This window comes from Pundamilia nyererei, unplaced genomic scaffold, assembly GCF_000239375.1.
Source record: "Pundamilia nyererei isolate P.nyererei 1_Seehausen unplaced genomic scaffold, PunNye1.0 scaffold00015, whole genome shotgun sequence".
Classification (NCBI taxonomy): domain Eukaryota; kingdom Metazoa; phylum Chordata; class Actinopteri; order Cichliformes; family Cichlidae; genus Pundamilia; species Pundamilia nyererei.
The window spans coordinates 2,224,501-2,246,485 of NW_005187416.1; the positions used below are offsets into that span (position 1 = coordinate 2,224,501).

The following is a 21,985-nucleotide window of genomic DNA, read 5'->3' on the forward strand; positions in this document are numbered from 1 at the left end:
TGACTCGTGGATTCAAACCCAGCCCCTTCCTGCTGCGCAGGTCTGGTCAACTCTCCTGAAATCTAATCATTCTTACTGGTATACTAATAATATTTGTTTCCAGTGACTCAGCATGTGTGGACAATGCCAAAAGATAAGACGGTGGTTCGTATTTGGAGAGGCGCAGATCCTCCAGTGCTCAGGTTTAAAGTTATCATACCGTGCCTTCATATCTTTTCCACACAGGTGATTTTTTTTTCCCTTAGATATCTTGCCATCATTCATCTTCTATTAGACGCCTTCCTTCATTTTACCTCCATACTTTTATGCATTATGTTGCATTCAGGCCCTAGAGAAAGGATTCCTCTTTTAAGAAGGAATTAAGAACAAAAGGAACCCCTCAACTCAACAACCCAACAAAAGAAGGAATGGAAAAAAAAGGAAGAAGTTTTTTTTTCCTAAGCAAACTACTGCAGACAGATTTTATAAAGATGATTACCGATCAGATATTTGAGCAGTTAGAGATTCAGGATTTTACCCTTTCTGCTTCAGCGTGTGCAGACTGTGCTCCATCACGTCACCAATCCTGCCGACTTCAGTACAACATCGAGTGTACTGTGCTTTCTGCACAGCACCAAAAACACCACCATTATCAGTTACAGACTGTAGCTCCTAGGCCATCCTCACTACAGCATAACTATCAGCTGACGGTCATCTCACTGCTTTATAAGCATCACAATTACACATGCACCACATCATCAGATTAAACACCACCTGATCCACCCTTGTCTTTCGGCCCTTCCTTTTCGGTACGTCTAGCCTCCCAGAACTTCTATTTGCTTTCTTCATATTTCTGACTAGCCCATACTCCTGCTGAATCCTTTTCTGGACTTCCTCGTTCCACCACCAAGACTTCTACCCTTTCGTCCTCTTTCCAGACAATGCACCAAATACCTTCTTGACAATTTCCCAGTCATCTGATAACTCTTCAGAGTTCATCTCAACTCTTCCCAGAACTCTGTGCAACATTCTTCCTTCTTTAACTTCTGTTATTTAATTTTCACTTCCTTTTCTAGCTTCATTCTCCCCTGACTCCCCTGTGTGCCCCTCCCTCCGCCCTTATATACCACCCTCTGTTCTTCAGTTTAGTTTCATTGAAGAGAAAAAGGTTTAAAATATAACTGATACTGTTAGCCTCAGGCAGAAAGCGCTCACTTTTATTCATGAAATCCTCCTTTTGTTTGCTGTCTGTTGGTAGAAGTTATGTGTAGTTCGTCTGGTCGTTCTATAGGGGGCAGCAGCAGCCGCACCCATATTTGTTTGTACCCGCAGCGAAGAAGAAGAAACCACTAGGACAGTGGAGGGTGGAGGAAAAAAAAAAAAAGCGGAGCAACTACTCCTGTTTACAACCACATAATGGAGTCCAAATGGCCAAATACGATTCGCAAGCGTATATTATTTACTGGATTTACGCTTTGTGTTGTTTTGGGTGAGTGTTGAAGCCCGGCTTGGGTTAAATTTCCATTTGTAAACGTTTGAGTTCATTATTTTAGGTGGGATCTCAGGTTAGCAGGCTAGCAGCGTTTACACCTCTATTCCCAATCCTTTAAGAGTTAACACGCCTTTCTTCAGCCTCGTAAGCGAGAAACTATCTTTAACACTGCCCGGATTTTTTTTTTTTTTACTGGGATATGGGTTAGAGACTCCACCGTATGTGAGAGACAGTGTTACAGAAAATGCAATCTGTTAAATTCACTAAAACCTGAATGGAGATTGGCACAGGATGGTGGCTGCCGCCCCTGGCCGCGTCGTCCTGCGGAAGGTGAAGGTGGGTTCAGGCGTGGAAAGTAGCGATGCTAACCAGCTGTTTAGCTGAAATAAGAGTCCCTGGGTGTTTTAAGACCCATGCCGATTTGATTTAAATGTTCTAGTAAGGCAGGAGATATTTAAAAGTGTGCGCTGTCGTACATGTAACCAGAATTTAAAGTAAAGCCGTTTAAACGCTGATTTCTGAATAGAGCTTTTGTTAGGCGTGTGTCTCAACGGTATTTACGTGTCACCTGTGAAATGTCGTCTACTAATAGAGCTACCAATCAATTCTTATTTTATTTACATAATCGAACAGCACACTAAGACAGTTTTTAATCTGCATGCAGGTGGACTAGCACAGCATCCAGCCCCCGCGATAACGTCTCATTTCGTCGTTTGCTAACCGTATTTTGACCCAGATAACGAAGTATGTTGGGTACTAAACACTGTGTACTTAATGGTACACGTAGCATCACAACGGCAGGGACATGATTTTTGCGCGAAGTTTCGCTTTGGATTGCCAGATTTGCGTCACTATTTTTTTTTTTTTTTGCTTTTGGCAGGAAGCACAATAGTGGCTTCGTGTTGTAACTACGTGTTACTGCAGCTGCCTGCAAGTTGGTGAGAGGCACGGACTGAAATGACCAGGGGCCCTCTATCTATTCAGGCACAGGGTATATGTGCCCTCGCACAGTTTGGTCGCATAGTAATATAAAAAGCTGTGAACTACAGCACTAACTTGCATTCATTACTTTGGCTAAGCCGTTTTGTGCTATACATTTAGCAGCTCAAAATGTGCATCTTAAGAAGGAAAACATACACTTTAATCTAATTTATCTGTAGTTAATTTTTTAAAACATTTTTAACATCCTGAACATTGGAAAAATTATATTTGCATTCAATTTGAGTAGTTTTAACAGTATGTGTTAGGAAAGTGTTGACTGTAATCCACAATTTAGTGTGTATACTTCATCCAGGTCTGAATGTGAAAGTATCAGTTTTTCTCTCAAGATAGTTCTTATTTGGAGAAAGCAAGACCAAACAGTGTGGAGCTGAGAGGGATGTTGTTTGGGGTTTAACTGATTTAAGAAAATGCACCGTCCAACATTTCACATGACAAGACAGTTTAAAACAAGTTTTTATGATCAGCAGGTTTCATGGGAATTTAGATCTGTGATGTGGGTGTAGTAAAACTAAATAAATGACAAATGACATAAGACCTACAAATGAACCTTATGGTGTACCATAAGTTGCATATTCTTATTAGATAATTTTTTGGGTTTTTTTTTTCCAAGAGATAAAAATGAAACCAAGTGGTTTGTCCCTGATCCCAACCCATCTATTAAAATCCTAGAATCTGTTGTATTGAAAACTGCTCTTATGTCTAAAAAGATATAGTGGCCTTTTATGTTGTTTAAAAGAAGGTGTTTGGTTACCTCGAGGAACCTCTTTTCTGTGCTGTGTAGAGCTCAAAAACCCTATTGAAATTTCTCCAAACTGCCATTTAGGCACACAAATGCTAAAGTGGGTTGAAACCACTGTTTCGCAAACTTTTGATGAAGGATGAAGAACTGAAGGATTGTATTTAACAGTTAACATCACTGAGACAGCACCTAAGGTTTTAGGATCACCAGGTCTCACGGATATATGCTAATGTTGTTGGTGTTGCATTGAAAGAAGAAGTAATAAGAATAAGTAAATGTGGCAGTGAAACTTAATAAAAGTGACCAGCTGGAAGCATAAAAACAGAAAACACCATAGGACCTAAAATCGAACCTTGTGGTACACCACAGTTAATGTGAGCTGCAGATGTGTGAAGCTTTTCAAAAGAACTGAATCTCTGTAATTTGTGATTAAAAATGGTAGTTAAGAAATTGGTCCGAAGTTATTAAGAACTGAAGGATTAAGATTTAGTTTGTTTAAAAGATGCTCGACCACACTATAATGAAAAAGCAATGTATAAAGAGCGGTTAATAATCGATAAAACAATGATTTAATAAGGTTTGTGAAGAAAAATGTTGAACATGTCTCTGCCATCTAATATTTAAAAAGGCAGAAACAGTTTAAAACGGCAGCTTTTAGGATGACTAGGTCAAAGTATGTCTTTAATGCTGGTGTACAACTGAAAGAAGAAGTTCTAGGTTCACAAATAGAAAATTACACCACCTAAAAATTGAACCTTGTGGTAAAGCACAGAAAGTATGAAGTGCAGATTATGGAGAGCAACCTTTTTAAAAAAAGATAAATTCTAAACTCAAACACTAGCAGGTTATCTTCTGCATAATCCAGCTGTTTTTTTTCTTTCTTTTTTTTCTGTAGTTTAGTTTATTTTTTTCACTTCAAATTACATTTAAATCATCGTTAGATCACTCGGCTTTTACAGGCTCAACATGATCTGGCATTTTAGAAAGGATGTGCATGAAATTGCAAATTAGCCGGCTCAGCAGTTGACTGTCACTTTATTTGATTTTGGACAGGATGTTTCTGTGAAGTGAGATTAAGAGCAGAAATCACAAACAGTTTTGCCAACCTTAAAAACAACTTTTAAAACTGTTTCCTGAAATTTGAAGACGGAAAACAGTGTTCTGCTTTGAATCACAGATATCATCTGACAAATACTTCCTTTCGTTTTATAAATTATTGTGAGATTGCCTCAGCAGTGTGCTGACTATATGCTGCTCTAAGAGTTGCTTTTGTTTTTGAAGCACGGTGTTTCCCCGAGTCTAAATCTGAGACTTGGATCTAATGTCTGCAAGAGGCTGAGGCTACTTATTACTCTGTTGCTTTTATACCTTGGCCTGCTAGCTCTTCTGATTACAAGATGTGGAAGTCACGTATCTCTGTTTGCTAATACTTGTGTGGCTCGATTTGTATATTCATAGTTCTATCAAAACCTTTCAAGGTGGCAAAAAGGTGAATGTACTGCCAAACATTTCCTACTCATAGCTGCTATGGTAAGGTTATTAATCATCAAGCTGTGCAGTCAGTGTTTGACATTTATCACACAGCCTTTTAAAGAACATTTGTTGCATTTATTTGTCTCCAATGTGTCCAGTATTGCACTGCAGTCTTGTTTCTACAATTTATAGTGTAAAAAATGGTTCTGATTTGGTGTTGAAGGTTGTGCAGTTAGTCAGGGTCACATTTGGGTATCTATTTTCTCAGCTATAAGAACAATCAGATTGAGTATCACATTATCTGATGCAGGTTGCAATGTTAACTTGAATTTAACAGATAATCTAATCTGGTCTGAGCAGTTTAGGTTTAAAATTGGCACCAGGTGCGACATTTTCACTAAATCATTGTAATAATTATGATCAAAATAAAAAGTGCTTTCATTAGCTCTGTGTTCATCGCTCTCTAAGAAGTCATACAGGCCTAGAGAACAGTTGGCAATAATCTGGCAACCAACCATTTGCTTGGGAAAAATGTGTGTTCTGCAGTTGGTTGCTGGAGGTTGAAATCAATCACAAAGCAGGTGTTGCAACAGAAATTTCCCTGTGGTTGCACCTGGTCACTAGCAGATTGCCACAGTCACCGACAGGTCGATGAGTTACACGCAAGTCATCAACTTGTGTGCAAATATTCGTCAGCTACTAGCCGAGCGCTAGTATGACTTGAGAAAGTGCAATCCAAAGCCGGAAATGGTGAACACTGACTTAAAAAACCAGAAAAACAAAAACAAAGTAGTGCCTTATTGCCGTAGTCATTTCAAAAGATGGAACTTTTTGCCATGTAGTTTCACTATGTCTCAGAGGGTATTCTTGGCGAGTGTTTGCAGACAAGTCTGCATACCAACCACTCACCTGCTGGTTGGTTATACCTTTTGGAGCTGGCATTGCACCTTTTTTTTTTCTTTTTTTTTCTTTTTTTTAGGGGGGGTTAATGTGCTGTGTTACGCTGCGGCCACTGCAGCTAGGTTGAAGACACAAGTGTACGATTGTGTTGGTTTTTATTGTATTCCAGTACAAGAGCTTAGAGATGTACAAATATACAGAGGGAGATGTTACAACTGTGGAAAAACCTTGCAAAAGAATACTCGGCAAAGTCTCGCGGACCTACGTTTACACCAGAAAATCTCTGAAAATTAATCAGTCTTTTTGTAGGATGTTTTTGGCTAAAAGTCTGAAACTTCAGTCTCTTTATTTGCAGCTTCAGTGCTGCGTTTTACAGTTTAAAAAATATTCTTTATATGTCTTTGTCTTATATCTTTATCTTTGTTCCTTTTGATAATGTCTAAATGAAGCAGGCTCTGTCACGAGAGTCATGTGACTCTTGTGACAGAGCCTGAAGCAGGAAGCCTGGTTTAGCAGAGACTGCTGATAATCACCATTGTGATACCTTTTAGGTTGTTTCTGAGCAGAGAAAGCCCGTGTTGCTCAGTTGTACGTCTCTCTTTACATTATGCACAACATCAAACACCAAGTTGCCTTTGATGCAGCCATAAATATGGGAATTGTGGATTCTGGATAAATGAGCAGAGCTGTAAAACCATCCGTCTGTTTTTCCGGTTACGTTAAAATAGTTTGAGTAATCTTACAGGTGGTTGGATAAGATACCTCTTTCCACGTCACAGATTTTAGCCTGACACGGACTAAAATCTGTGTCAGGCTTGTCTCGCTGCCTGTGACCTCACTTCAGTTGTTTATTTAGTGCTCTGACTCATACATGTGTTTTCCCACACAGAGGCCAGCTAAGAGCAAGCAAGAAGTACTAAAACAACGTCCAGCTCTACAGGACAAGCGTGAGGAAGTTTAGAAGGGTTCAAAGATCAGTGGCATGAATGTGTTAGACCGTAATTTATGATTTTGGGGCATGCTCATAATAATTGTTACTACCACTGCAGGGTTTGGACAAAATCATTTTAATTAGGGACACTTGAATATTTTAATTCAGTGAAATTAAAATTTAATAGGGACACATGTTTCTTTTTCTTATGTGTATGTGTTGTGCCCTTTGTGTTGGGGGAAGCAAAAGAAATCTTAATTTAAAAAAAACCCAAACCCTTCAGCTCAGCACAGTTTAATTCAGGTTTAAGAATTTAAGAATATTGACTGATACAGACGTTTGGCTGACGAAGTTGTCCGCCCTGTTTGATCGATGGTGCCATCTGCGCTAATACCAATCTAAGTTTTTACATATGTATGTGTCATGATGTCAAAGAAGTTATTTTAACAACTTCAAACAAAGCAAAATATTTTACAAACTGTGAAAGAAAACATTTCCTGCTAGAAGTGGTAACAACACTTACGGAGTTCCTAACCTAAAAACTAAAAAAATATGATGTAATTCTAAGGTGCATTGACCACACTAACTCGTGCAGGTGAAGGAGGCACAGAGGAAATTGGAAACATGATTCAGAGTTACATTAAAGAGATTGAAGACCTTCGGGCAAAACTCCTGGAGAGCGAGGCTATCAGTGAGAATTTGAGGAAGAATCTGTCCCGTGCCTCCAACCGTCAGTTGTTCTATGGAGGGTCCAGCTCCTTTCCCTCCACTCTTCTGGCCCCCGAGAAGGAGACTGCTAACATTATCGAACTCGCTAAGAAAGATCTGGAGAAACTGAAGAAACGAGAAAAGAAGAAGAAGAAAAGCGTCAACAAAGAAGAAGTTCCTGACAATGAGCAAGACAGATTTTGTCCCTTTTTATTAATACTGTGGGACTGCACCAAGCTTCCGATTATTAACTGATGATTAACAAGGCTATTATAGTTAACTAAAACTAAACCTAAAAATTACTTATGAAAAAAAATAATTAAAACTAACTAAAAACCATTTTGGGATCTTGGAAGACTAACTACAAAATAAACCAATAGCCTTTCTGGATTGTATACCTGCTGGCCGTGGTGTTGGTTTAACCCCGAACCCTTGCTGCTTTGTGTGCTTACACTTGTTGTTTTGTGTTCACAAACAGTCACAAGACCCACGTCTGCGATCGAGATACACGCTGATCCTGAGGTGATAGTACAGAACGGTACCACGGGGATTCTTCGATGCACCTTTAGGTCCAGCGAAGTGGTCAGCTCGGCCACCACGGTGACCTGGAACTTTCAGTCGAGTCATCCCGACAGTCAGTACTACAAATCTCCATACGTGGTAAGTCCCCGCTGGTTGTGTCAGCTCTGGAAAGATTTCCCACAGTTTTTAAGGATGTTTTCCTGCGATTGTTTTATCTGTCGTGACACAAGAAGAACGGATTCGGCTGTTCCCTGAGGGATGGGTGAGAGCACATTGTTATGATTTGGTTTCAGTAGGCTTTCAGTTTAAGCGCCAGCCTTTTTTTTTTTTTTTTTTTTGCAGCTGCTGTTTGCTGTTATGGATCGATACAACACAATGTGTTTTTCCTTTATGTTTTTTTTTTTTTTTTTTTTCTAAAAATATATCAGGTACAGTTATACTCTCTCCATGTACTGTCTTTACATATCTACATATTTGTTTTATCTAATTTTTCCGTTTGCTTTCATCTGTTTATGTTCTGCTGCTATCTTGCTTGAGCATCGTAATTGGATCCCGTGGTATGCTTTCATTTTTCTCTTTAGTTCTTATAACACTGTGTCGACTTAAATCTCTTTGTAGACTTTAGTTTTCAGCTACATATTTTTCCTACAGTGTTATTTGTTACTGCTGAGAATTGACTTGTGGTGAGTAGCTTGAACTTATTAGTGTATATTCCTCTAAAACGCTTAAGCAGCTAAAAAAAAAAAGAAAAGAAAGAGGGATGTTTGTGTGGATCATGTCCTATCTACAAAGGCGTTTTGTTTACAGTCCAGTCAGGCTGGGCGGGGCCTGTCTGTCTGCTGTGATCTGACTCATGCATATATAATGACATAGCTGAAGGGCCTTTAATTTGCAGAGCAGTCATGGCAGAACACATACACGCAGTCTACACTTGGAGCATGTTGTAACATCGAGCTGTGTATCTTAAAACCTCAATCTCTCTGACGTTTCAGACCCGTCATTTGCAGAATAAATACTTCTCTTCCTACAGAAATGATGCTTGTCCAAAAAAAACACCAAAAAGCTAAGATAAGGGAAAGCTGCTCAGTGAAGGAAAAGGGCTGTGCAGCAGTAATGTTGAAAAAAAAAAAAAAGGTCTTTCTAGTACCTCAGATATTCTGTGATTAATCCAAATGTCAAAATTGTCCAACATACTAAGCAACTGTTGTCATTAGAGATGGCAGGATACCAAAAATTTGTAGTTGGTGCATGCGTTTCAAATTCTACGCATTTCAGTACAAAAAAAAACTAATCAAGAGTGACCTACTTCCCCTGTAAACATCTGCAGGGCCGTCTTTGAGCTGCCTAGACAGGTTTGAGATGTTCCCTCCTTTTGTTTAAGACATTGTGCAGTGAAAGAGGTTCAAAGTTGGCTTGAGACCCAAACTTGACATTAGTGAGCAGCTAGGAAAACAAAGGGGACATGCAGGAAACGGTCCAGGGCGTCAACCAATAAGATTTTAAATTTAATTAGGCTGCATTAGTTTTGGCTTTCGGTGATTTATAAAAACAAAATTGCTGGGATAACATGATCATTTTCTTGCTTTCATTTTGACTACAAAGGAGAGCCTTTAATCATCGACTTCCATCCAGAGAAGAAGTTGTCAATCAGTACTGTCTAATGTTGCATTACTAACCCTTAAAAAATCTGAAATGAGCTGCAAGACAAATTGAAGCTACAGCTACAGTAACACAGCTTTCACCATTACTGATTGGTACAAATAATTACATTACAAGTTATTTAGTAGTTTAATGTTGGATTTTAATTACATTAATGCTATTTTTTGTTGCATTTATGTTTATAGAACTACAAGAATGAAACTGGTTTACTGCTTTAATTATTACTAATAAAACTGAATAATTGTTAGCATAGTAAATCCTTTATAGTTTGATAACAATATGAAAGCCACTTCAAGTTCTGTCTGTTTTTCTACAAAAGAATCAAATTATCTGACATCAACTTGAGAGAATTCTTTATTTATTTATTGTTGTGTTAATTTTTGAAGGTAAAGAAAAAACCTCAGCCATAATAAAGAAAAGGAAAACTGCAAAACAAAATTTGGGATTGCAGTAAAGAAGAAAATCTAGTTGAGTTGTGGCAAAAAAAGTTGTGTCATGTCATCGTGACTGAGCCAAGGCCAAAGACCAGAGAAACAAATGACAGAGGAAGAACTCCCGTCTATGTTATAATCGTAGTAGCAGCAGCAATAGGTTCAGTAAGTTCAGTATCATCATACAATTCACATACATGATGCTTGATGTCCTGTCAGTTCCACGTAGCACAGTGTGGCTGCAGTGAAGACTGTTCAGTGTGTAGGTGTCTTATGACAGCTGTTGTTCCAGTATACAGGAATAATAGTCACAGCCAGGAAACCAGTTTGTTTGACCTCTTTGTTTACTAAATTATGGAAATTATCTATTAATTTATCTATGTCAAATATAAGAACAATATTGCTGCAGTGTCTGCAGTGTCCAAAAAAAGTCATTTTATTTAGCACATATGAACACCTTAGATGTTGACCAAAGTGCTGGACGATGAGTAAAACCCAATACAAAAAATAAAAGGACAAAAAAAGAATAAAAATTATAATTTTAATAAATACAAATAGAGTACAAATATAAAACGATGGTAAGAAAGCAGTAAATATTAGAGATTTTTGTTCAAGTAATTGTCAAAAGAATGTATTATTATTGTTTTTAGTACCTGGAGATTTGTTTTTTGTTTTTTAATTATTGTACACTTTATTGCATTTTGTCTACATGTCTGTTCTTTTACTTAATCTAGCATTACTGTACTTTTATACATTTTATTTAATAGTAAAAGTCCATGTTACAGTATTGCTTGGTCTGTTTTTGCTATTCGAAAACAAACACATTTAATCACATTGAGGGGAGAAAAATGTGGGATTGTTTGATCAATAAAATCAGGTCATTTTAGCCCGTTGCTCGGTGGTTGCTAGAGAACACGGCTGATCTAGATGAGAACCTTCAGGGGTCGGAGATGTCCCCATTTATACATGAGTACATTTTCACCAGCATTTCCTTCCTTTTTGTAGATTTTCTACTTTACAAGTGGGAGAGGATTCCCAGGGTCAGAGGAGTTCAAAGACCGCGTGCAGTTTATCGGGGACATCAACAAGAGGGACGTCTCGATACAGCTGAGCCCAACTTATTTCAGCGACAACGGCACGTTTTTCTGTGACGTGAAGAACCCCCCAGATGTGATGGGGACGCAGGCTCGAACCGAGCTCAGGGTCGTGCTGAAAGGTGAGTTTTTGTCAGATTTACATTGAAATTAATGCACCAGAGTTAAATGTTGGAAATGTAGAAAATTAATAAAAAGAAAAATCAGTGACAGGTTGAGTTAGTGTGGCTGGGAAAGATGTCTTTCTAAATGCCTCCTGCTACTCTGCGGCCTTGAACAGACACTCGTTAGTTGTTTTCACCCACTCAGCAGGGCTCTGCTCACACACATGCTGATTGGATGGCGAGAAAACACAGTGTGAGCCTCTGCGCACTATCGCTTGTGTTTCCAGGCAAAGAGGAGACTTTTCTTTTTCACTAGCCGATCAAACATGATGGACTGGATCGTGGCCATCTTAACCACAGTGTGTCGATTGCACCACCTGTAACAAGTTAAATCCTGGACTACTTAATGGTTTATCTGGGAATGCTGTTGCGACATGCTTTTGTACTACTTGCAGTTCAAACCGGATTAACTGCAAACTTTCTTTGAATCTCCTGTTAGGCATCTGTAAACATTAGATCCATATCGCCCAAATTCAAAAGATAAATGAAAGACTGTCAAGAATAAAAGTGCTACTCTGCCTGCTGGCACTAAACAGCACACAGTGACGTATTTAGCTGCAAAAATGCTTTTCTTTTTTCTTATGGGCTCACATTTATTCCCTCGCATGCCATAAAAAAATCCCTTATTACACGTTACAATTGAGCATTATGTTACAGTGTTGTGTGTTCATATTAGATGTGGGTAAAGTTATGATTAATTAAAGACAACAACGGAGAAACAATGTTTGGTGACAAGCTCGTTAGAGATTTATTGATGCCATCCTGTTACAGGAAAAGGACGTTACCTTTGGTCTTTCATGAGAGCAGGTTTCCACTTGCATTGGCATTTTTGTGCATTGCAAAAAGGGGCACACACATACTGTTTTTATATGCTGTGTGAGTGATGGACTAAACCCGTTCACTATGTCCCTCGACAGATATTTGTGTTATTCTCTCTCATATTCCTGATCAAACTGATTTGTAAAGTTGCAATTGCCAATCAGGAATGAAAAATGCAATCATTTTCTGGCTTTACCCCATAATTCACCAGGTTTTTGAAGCCCTTCACGCAACTTTAAATCACACCAGGAGTATTTTAGCCTCTAGAGTGCATTGCGCCTTTTATGGACTGCTCAAATCACAGAATGTTGACCACAAGAACTGTGATTTCATCACCGAGTGGGTGTGACCACTCTATTCCCTGCCAGAGAGATAGTATTTGGGTAACTGGGCAAGAAACATTATCCATATAGCCCCGAAAGCAGCAACAGGTCCACGGCCTGATTGTCTGCTCTGTCTAATAAACTGCATGTACCTCAGCATATCTCTGAATCTTGTTGTGACTAGGTCTGTCAGCCAGGGTTCACATTGTAGTAATCTGAGGTGGAAAATTGCACTAAAATAAAAGCCTTTAATGTTACATATACAATTTTCCATTATCTTTGGCACATCAATGGGCCAAATCCTGTAAAAGAAAAACAAAAGGAAAATAAAGGAAACTATAAAAAGTTGTAGGAGAAGTAGATCAGATGTACATTTTTATGATTAAAATGATCACAACGGTACATTTACATACATAGCTGAGGTAATGAATGACTCCATTTGATCAGTTAAAGGTGAAATTCATTAAAGGTACAAAATAAACACATCAAATATCATCAGTTAATGAGAAAAGACTAATAAATGCAAGCTATTCAAGCACATATGGCAAATCACTGCACAACCACTGTTTGTGTTCACTCAGCTGAAGACCACATGTGATGGCTTGTCTGCTTTACATGTGGCTGCACCTTTTCGCAGGTTGGGGTTTTTCTTTGTACCAAACATCTGTATCTAGGAAGCAATAAAGAGTCTAAATAGAGCATGTGTGTTGTACTCGACTATGTTTTAGCCGCAGTTTCTTTTGGCTCTCACAATGAGCTGCCTTGGTATTGTTCCAGCTTTTGTTGCTCAGCTTTCAGTGATACGCCCAGCTGTGTTCTTGGTTTCCAGGCCCGGGGGTTCAAGTTTTGTGCTTTATTTATGGTAGCATAACTGTATTTATATATGATGAAGGAACCGAGTCAGCCTTGTGCTCACAATCTTATTTTTGTATTCTGAAATCTACTTTTTACTTTGAAATTATTATTCGCACAATTCTGTTTATCTTCACACGCTTTGGCTCTAACAAAGAGCTGCCTTAGTGTGGTTCCAGCTTTTAATACTACTGGATACTCAGGTTTAAGCACCACTCCCATCTGTGATGTTAATTTCCAGGAATGGGGTTTAAAAGTGTTTTATTTATAGTAGCGTAGCTTTATTTACAGTGACTGGGTGATGTGGGTCTTTCACATGAAGTCTAATTTGTTTTAGTTTGGAGGACATTCTGAAATCCATTATCAAACTAAGTAAGATGAAACTCTTTTGTTCTGTTTGTGTGTGTAATATCCGTACATTTCACAATGTTGGGCAGTTTTGTCATAATCTGTGAGTAATTAGTCCAACATTTTTGGAAACTCTGGACCACTTTAAAACATTACAAAATAGTCTGTTAGTTGACTCAAGACTTTTGCACGGTCCCGCAGAGCTGTTGGCCCTGCGCGTCGAAAGAAGCCAGTTGAGATGTTTCGGGTATTTGGTTAGGATGGCTCCTGGGTGCCTCCCAAGCATGCCCAACTGGGAGGAGACCCTGGGGTAGACCCAGTACCCGCTAGTGAGATGCCCTGAGAAAGCCTCAGAATCCCCCAGGATGAAATGTTAGGTGTGGCTGGGAATGTCTGGAATATCATGGATGGGTGGACTGATCCTGAATGTTCTTCATTGTGTGTGTGTGTTTTGTTTTGTTTTTGTTTGTTTGTTTGTTTTTCCCCAGAGTCTTATTCGCAGAACAACACCACGCTTATAGTTGCAGGAGTTTGTGGTGCTTTATTGGTGCTTGTGCTGATTGCTGTGGCGGCCTGCATTGTCATGAGGGTACTTCACAACCGCCATGATTACGAAGGGTAAGTGAGCCGTTCAACTTTGCGCTGTTCCAGATTACCGATGACCTCAACTACAGTGAAGCTGCAAAATTTTCAAAAGTTTAAAAACTATATTCAGAACCTAAAAGTAGCTTCACTCTCAACGCCAACGTTATGCAGTTTTAAGCTGAACGCACATTTAATAAATGTAACACATATGTACACGTGATAAAACAACTATTTGGTGATGCACTCATATATATCCAGACATAGTCGCAGTCAAACTCTTGTTAGTTTATTTATTTTTGTTCTTAGCAGCTTTAAGCTCCATATTTATATTATAGATATAAAAATATAAAGATACATCATGAAGAGCAATAAAGTTTTTGAAGTTGGTAAATACTGAATACTACAATTATATGATTTACACCTTTATATCTGTACTAGTAGTTTCACTATAAGTGTGACACTATCATTATATTTAAGTATGAAATATTGATCTTGTGTGAGCGATGCATACGTGATAATGATGTACATTTTTCTGACTCGCCAACTCTACTAAGATTTTTTTTTTCAGTAAAATTAATTAATTTCGTTCTCAATGTGACTCAGTTACTGCAATTACTTTTATCAGTTTTCTACAGAAAGTAGTTAATAGTGAATTTTGTGTGTTATTTAGTTATTTATTTACCGTTATGAACCCAGATCCATGCAGGGTCTGCAGGTGTTCATAAATACAGTTTAGACAGTATTAAAGTTGAACATTTCTAAAAGATTTGAGAATATTTTGTCTTGTGTGCCGCAGACAGTGGTTTCACCTGTAAAATCCTTTATATCTACAGCTGTATGAGATGTTTTAAATCCATAAAGTAAGTGCTTCATCCGCACATCCTGTAACAATAATGATAAACAGCAAGTGGTATTTTAATTAATAGCTAGCAACGAGAATATGTTAACGTTAATCTCCTGTGAATACAGAAAAATACCCCCACTGACTGACTGAATTATAACTGAATTATAATTGGGTTGTTTTCTTTGGTTATTTGTGTCTGTTGATAGTAACTTTACCTGATTTGTTTGATGTTTAATGCTCACATTATGTATTCATTATACTGATGTGAAAATAATACTTGATGCTGTTAAAATGAAAGGTAAGTTAAACAGATGATACTGGTTTCCTGAATCATTGTTTTGTTTTCAGTAATATTTCACTTGAGAGGTTGTTTTTTTTTTTCCCGTTAGACCCTCTGTATAGCTCTAACACTTTACAGTATCTGGTGTTTGGTGGGTACTAATTATTAACACGTTTGTTTTTAAAAAAAGTGTCCACTCCAGACTTTGCATGCCTGAGGTATTTTTGACCACGTCTACCTCGCATGCCATAGAAACTCTTTCTTCATCTGAGGTATAAACAAAAGAGCCACAAATCTGAGAGATGTCCCTCTTGTCCACCAGGAAGGTGTCAATGAGAGGCCAGGTCTGATATGCTGTCTTTTGAGAATTGGCCCACATTTTTAAAAGGTTTGAACACTAAAGGTTGCAAAGCAGAAGCTGCACTCGCTGAGAGGTCTCTCTTGTCAATGCAGCTGCAAATTTCTTGTTGATAATTTTGTGCTCAACCTTGAAATTTGTGGAGCCATGCCAGTGCTAATGCTTTGTGTGGAAACAGTTCTACTTCAGGCACCAGCACTTGCTTCTGACTGAGTAAGAAAGAAAAATCTGGCACCTTCTGCTTGGCTGCTGAGTGGGTTGAGCCTGTGAGCTGATCTAACAGGGATCTGTGGGGTGGCTGTTTTCACTTGGTGCCAGTCATTTTTTTTCCCTCCATTAAATTGTATTAACACCACTAACTTCACAGCAACACCTTCTACAAGCATGTTGAGCTTGTTGCCATTTAATCTAGACATTGTCGTTTAATGCATTTATATGTAATTAAGTAACCTGCTTACAGTCAATGTCTCCTTTAGGCAGATTTACTGTCTTTAGAACAGCTTAATGTTTAATGTTAGACAGGATTAATGTAGAGCCATTAACCTGCTATGATACCTACACTAACCTATCCGATCATCCTGACCCTCATTTACATAGAATAAAGAATACTTTTAATTAATTACCGATGTACGCAACATATATTAGCTGAGAAGATAAAACTTTAATTCTTTAATTCACTTTTATGACTATTTTATAAATAGGACAAGCTAGAGGCAGCCTAGTCTCCAGGCCGATGGAAACCATTTAAACATGTAACCAGGTTATTTAACTGTGTAGAACTTTTATCCATCGTTTGCCACTAACATACAAAACTAAACGGTGTCTTTCTCATCTGCTTCAGTGAGACTAACCCATCGTCAGCTTTTTTCCCCTCATGAAACATGTTTATTTGACAACAGTATTTACAGATTTATTTTTTGGCAGTGTTCAGTCATCTTAATGGGCTGAAATTTTGGCCTCTCATTGTTCATTTAGCATTCATGTTGTTATTTTCAGGTAAACTGCCTCTCTCCCCTGTTGCCTTTACTAGAGTTGCACTGATTGGCTGCTTGACTTAAAAGATTTACAACCCTTAGACTGAGAAATTAAATTGGATCAAGTAAGCATTGATTCAAGCACAAACGGATTGGCATTTTATTGTTTTGTCTGTTTTATATGTTATAAAATAAATTAAAATTGAATATTTGTTGAGAGGTTTGCTTGAGCTACTGATTAAAATCAAAAATATTTGGTTTTCTCTTCATACTGAGGAAGAAATAATAAAACTTAGTATAAACATTTAGATTTATAATCTTTTGTTGATGTATTAACTGATCAATCAGTCTTTGCTTTTATGTGATTAACTGTCATTAATTAAGATATCATTACAATAGAAGAGCATCTAATGACTGGTTATGTTATATGTTTGCACTAACTTTTTGTAAAAGTATTATTAATTACTAATATTTATCCATAATTTAGATGAGCATATACTCTAAATCAAGTAATTCAGATGCGGTACAGTAAGATAAACAATGGAGAATGTTAATAAACCTTATTGGGTTAATTTCCATTGTTGTACTTCTGCTCTACATATTAAAACAGTTGAATCAGTGGCTGTATTTGTTGCCCTGCTCATTACATTACATTCAGCAATACTGGTAGTTTTAGTGTTGAATGTTGGAAAATACTAAATATTTGTACAGTTTTCTAGAGCCAAAGCACAGACCTTCAGATTTCTAGAAAACAGTTTTAATTAGTTAAATAAATTAATTTTATTGAGCCAAGAACCTAATCCGTAAGCCCTCAAGTGGAATAAATTCAGTATCAGAGAAATCACCAGGCTTCACATTCAGATTATAAACCACATATTACAAATGATAATGTAATATAAGATCTCCCACATGGTCACACTGGGGAAAACTGGTCGGAGACGTGCAGTGACCCAAATTATTGCAGCTCTGTGCAGTGAACTTGCAGTCTCGTTGACCTCCTGGAAAGAGATTTGCAAAGACACTAGTTGGACTCATCAGTGCAAACTTACTTTGCTTGATTGCGATGGGTTGGCAAGCGGTCTGCATTTATAAATTAGATGACAGTAATTTGCAAACCTTTGCTAATCTGCCTGAAAGCAACTGCAGTCCGTTTGAGTCGGATCACAATTGTTTGGAGACCAGTTCTCCTACAGATGAGCTGTGCAGTTGGCTTGCGACTGTAATTGTTCCAACTGCTTGCAGCTGGTTCAATGCAATCACTAAGCAACTACGAATATTTTTGTAGTCAAATTTTCAGTCCTGTTTTTTCATACTAGTGTGACTGAGCCACAATTATTACCTTGTTGTTGTTGTAAAAAAAAAAATTCAAAACCGAAAAAGGAAAAAATGCAACTATCCCACAGATAAAACTAAAACAGCTAAACTGTTATGGGTGGAGATGGAGATAAGGTTTATCTATAAAATTAAAGAAGCTAAATTATATTACACTATGAATTAAGTACAAAATTATAAACTGTAACCTTTGTGCTAAAGAATCAGTCATAAAAATATTCATCAAAATATCTTAATTTGAATTTTATTTGATTGCAAATGTGCTTCCAAAATTGCACACCCACCAATCTGATATGGTCTAAATCCCATCGGTGCACCTCCAGTCGGCGCTCAGCTGCAGCATTCCATGTTCTCATGTCTCATGATTTTGTTTTTGTCTTGTCCATTATTTGTGTTCGTCTCACTTTGACTGTGCACCAATGATTGCTCGACTCCGTTACACCTAAACTAGCTGTACGTCCTTGGAAAGCGTGAACTCTCAGGCTCCACAGCCTCGAAAGAAGGTGGAGTCCAGAGTGGAGGGCTCCAGATCTACCAGTCCCTCGGGTCCGCTACAGGTATGAGTTGGGGGACGAAGGGAAGGACCAAAAAACCAGTGGCTGCCTCTGTTTTACTGGAAGGTGGTCACATTTATGTGGACAACGTATCCAAATACAACTGAAAATAACTTTTTATCCATCCGTAATATTTAGTTCTGATTTTATATGAATTTCATTTGGTACGTAATCTTATTTTCAGTTGTTTCCATTCATGTTTTTATTGTTTGGCCAAAAAAACAACCTAAAAGGGGGGGGGGTATTAAGAAGAAGTGAATGAGAAAAAAATAAAATAAATAATGGATTGCATTTATATAGCGCTTTTCGGGACCCTCAAAGTGCTTTACAATTCCACTATTCATTCACTCTCACATTCACACACTGGTGGAGGCAGCTACAGTTGTAGCCACAGCTGCCCTGGGGCAGACTGACAGAAGCGAGGCTGCCATATCGCGCCATCGGTCCCTCTGGCCAACACCAGTAGGTGGTAGGTGAAGTGTCTTGCCCAAGGACACAACGACCGAGACTGTCTGAGCAGGGGCTCGAACCGGCAACCTTCCGATTACAAGACGAACACCTAACTCTTGAGCCACGATCGCCCCAAATGCTATTGTTAGTTTACCTTTTTAGACATGAACAGTTATTTATCAGGTGTTGCATTTCTTGTGTTTAGCTAATAGACTGAAATTTTCTCATGTGTGTTCTCCCTTTATTCATATTTCTCAGATTTATCAGCTGAATAATTGATCTGTTTTAGCAAATCAAACAGTCAGCTCACCCTGAGAAATCTTTAAATGGTAAATGTCTTAATACTAATAATAATACGACAGAGAGCAGAACTAATCTTCAAACCTGCGAGTGAATTTTGCTTGAAATGAAACAAAACAACAAATTGGATTTGATTTCTAAAGTGCGAGTGAAAGGCGGCAGAATAATTTAACAAAAACTGAAAAAAGGAGATAAAATGGAAAAAAGGTGAAGGACAGTTATTTACAGACTATAGAGTCCCCCACCCAGTGGTCACAGTGAGAATTTATTTATCTATTTTTAATCTTAGGGCAGATTTTGACTATTTATTGTTTTTAGTGAAGTGTTTCCTCTGAATAATACATGAAGGCGGAAAATATTTTTTAGTTTCTGCTATATTTAAATGTGAAATCTCCTTTCATCAAAATCACTTATCCATGATAATAAGTAATATTAGAAAAATCAGTGTCAAGCACAACTTTTACATTAGTCTTAAGGCCAGCATGTCATCGGTTTTATCCTGATCAGCCAACCAACACTCAACAATTTTAGGTTTACTGTCCAAAAAAAACCAAACTTATTTTCTCAGTAATAGTTATGTTTGTTATTATTATTATTTTTTTTTTATTTTAAAAAGAAGACTAGACTATCCCACACAGACACGGGACTGCTGTTCAGTTTTCGAGTCTCTTAAAGCGTGGGGTGTTTTTGGTTTTGTTTTGGGGGTTTTTCCCCTTTAAATTGATGTTTTGATAACTTTTGCTCTACTTTGCAGTACTTTTTTTAACCCTCACAATAACGTTTGCATTTCCTGTGACCCGTGCAGAGCCGTTTTTATGATACAGTATCGTGTATTGTGCAGCACACGTTCCCAACTTGCGGCTGCGCGGGCACCGGTCTGCACCATTTATATTTAGAAAGGGAAACAGAGGAGCTGGTTCACCAGCTTTCTCACTGAAAGACGCTGTCACTGTAATTATGACTGCACCCACGGGATGACACAGCTGTCTCTGCGGCTGTAGTCACGGCTGTCACACTCTCACTACACTGTACTGTATAGTCTGCGTGCAGTGATGATCCCGTGGCAGTCCTGCACTTTTGTGGTGTATTGGTCACGCTTCTCTTTAGGAAGCACCCAAGGCTCTAAATCTCAATCACGGCAAGTCTGAACGATTACCACGGCCAGCTGTAGCTTGCCCCTTAAAATCATCTTAAATGCAGTAAGATGAGATAAAATATTCAGCATCTATCCCAGAAGTTTGGAAACTATTGTATCACAGCTAAAGCCTATCAACCGAATACAGGTATCAAAACATGAGGTGCTAAAGAGTTCCTCTTCCTGTCTTTGTGAGACACATGTTAAATACTTGTATATCGAGTGACACTCCATATTTTGGCAGTGTAATGTTACTATTATCATTATTACTGTATAACCAGTGCCAAAGCTGTTAATAGGAGTGGGAAGGAAATGTGGAAAAAAACTAATGTAAGCCACTTTTCAGAGGCCCTGTAATTGCTAAGTAATTATCCAAATATGGACTAATTATCTAAGCCTTTTTATCTGTGTGTATGTGTTGCCCTTACATCTCCACAGCTAAGCACTAATTAAGTCAAACTATAAGAAGCTGTTGTCTCCCAGTCAGAAGCTCCATTTAAAAAAACAAACAAACAAACAAAGAAAAACCACCTAGGTTTCTGACTTTGGGCTTCTTTAATCACCCATGTGCGTGAAGTGATATAAAAGTTGCCGTTTATTATTTGCTTCTTTCTGTATCTACTTGTGTCATTGGCTGACTGTGTTTCTTTCCTGCTCTGCATCTCATTTGTCCTCCAGGGCCCGGTGATATACGCCCAGTTGGATCACTCAGGCAGCAAAAACTCCTTCCATAAGATGGAGCCCGTGGTCTATGCTGACATTCGTAAAAACTGAAGAGGAACCGGGGACCAAATAAAGGAAAAAAAAAAAAAAGTAAACAAAAATCCAGTAAAATATGAGACCTCTCTATCAGCTGCTCTTGGGAAGGGTGGGGATATCTCAACAGGGACACAAGTGGTGCAGTTTCTCTCTCTCTCTCTATTTCTCTCTCTTTAAAATTTTGTCCTCTGAAAGCATGATGATATTATACGATAAAGTAATGTCTCCATGTGCTTTGTTGTAAAAACAAAAGAGAAAAAAAGCTATGAAAACACTCAAAGTCGATGTTCCACTACTCCGTTACATCAAAACTGTTCTCCAAAAAAAACCAGGGGCACACATAAAAACGAGAAAGCCTTCGGTTATCATTCCAAGTATTATTTGTTTGTTTTGTTTTTGTTCTTGTAACCCCCCCCCATTAAAGGTTTAGCAGGCTGTTGCACCAACTCAACAGTCCTACTTAAGATGCTCACACCTGAACCGAGTGAGCCCCGTTTAATAAAGCGAAGCGAAACAAAAAACATTGGTGCGTTAAACTGTTTCTTCCAGAGAGAAGAGACGTTATAAAGCAGATATTTGAACGATACTCTCACTGTTTGTCTTACATCGCCTTCTCATTCATTGATCACTTCTGCCGAAACTTTGGTGCTTTTTATTGGCCGGTGAGACTGGTCTGAAACTGTACAAACAGCAACATCAGTAAAGATCAAAGAAAATCTACCAACGTCAAAACCTCAAGTTACATCTTTTTGTTAGAAACGGCAGACTATAGTCGTCACAAAGTCGCACCTGTGCTCTCGTCTGATCCAAACTGTGCCGCATTTAGATCAATGTAAAGAGATGTAGTGTGGTCCAATGTGTGCTCACAGTGTTAAAAGTCCCATTAATGAGCCGGGCAGACGCTCCACCGTTTTATTCTCCTTTGTTTACGGGCTTCTGATCTCTGCGCGTCTCTGTCATCCTGAAAACCCGATTGGT

At 38.3% G+C, this 21,985-nt stretch overlaps 1 protein-coding gene across 1 annotated transcript; it reads left to right on the forward strand.

Moving 5' to 3' along the window:
* The first annotated feature begins 1,294 nt into the window (after nucleotides 1-1,294).
* On the forward strand, nucleotides 1,295-21,335 carry mpzl1l (myelin protein zero-like 1 like). Its single transcript, XM_005725399.1, has 6 exons — nucleotides 1,295-1,468; nucleotides 7,703-7,884; nucleotides 10,842-11,052; nucleotides 13,925-14,054; nucleotides 18,261-18,366; nucleotides 20,927-21,335. Exons 1-6 carry the CDS (start codon nucleotides 1,396-1,398, stop codon nucleotides 21,020-21,022), a joined length of 798 nt encoding a protein of 265 aa, XP_005725456.1. The 5' UTR covers nucleotides 1,295-1,395; the 3' UTR covers nucleotides 21,023-21,335.
* The last annotated feature ends 650 nt before the right edge of the window (nucleotides 21,336-21,985 follow it).

Bases quoted from the DNA above. Each gene is read 5' to 3' on its own strand.
- mpzl1l (XM_005725399.1), top strand. From the start codon at position 1,396: ATGGAGTCCAAATGGCCAAATACGATTCGCAAGCGTATATTATTTACT. The intron at 14,055-18,260 runs GTAAGTGAGCCG...CACCTAAACTAG, and splicing joins AACCGCCATGATTACGAAGG to CTGTACGTCCTTGGAAAGCG. The intron at 18,367-20,926 runs GTATGAGTTGGG...TTTGTCCTCCAG, and splicing joins GTCCCTCGGGTCCGCTACAG to GGCCCGGTGATATACGCCCA.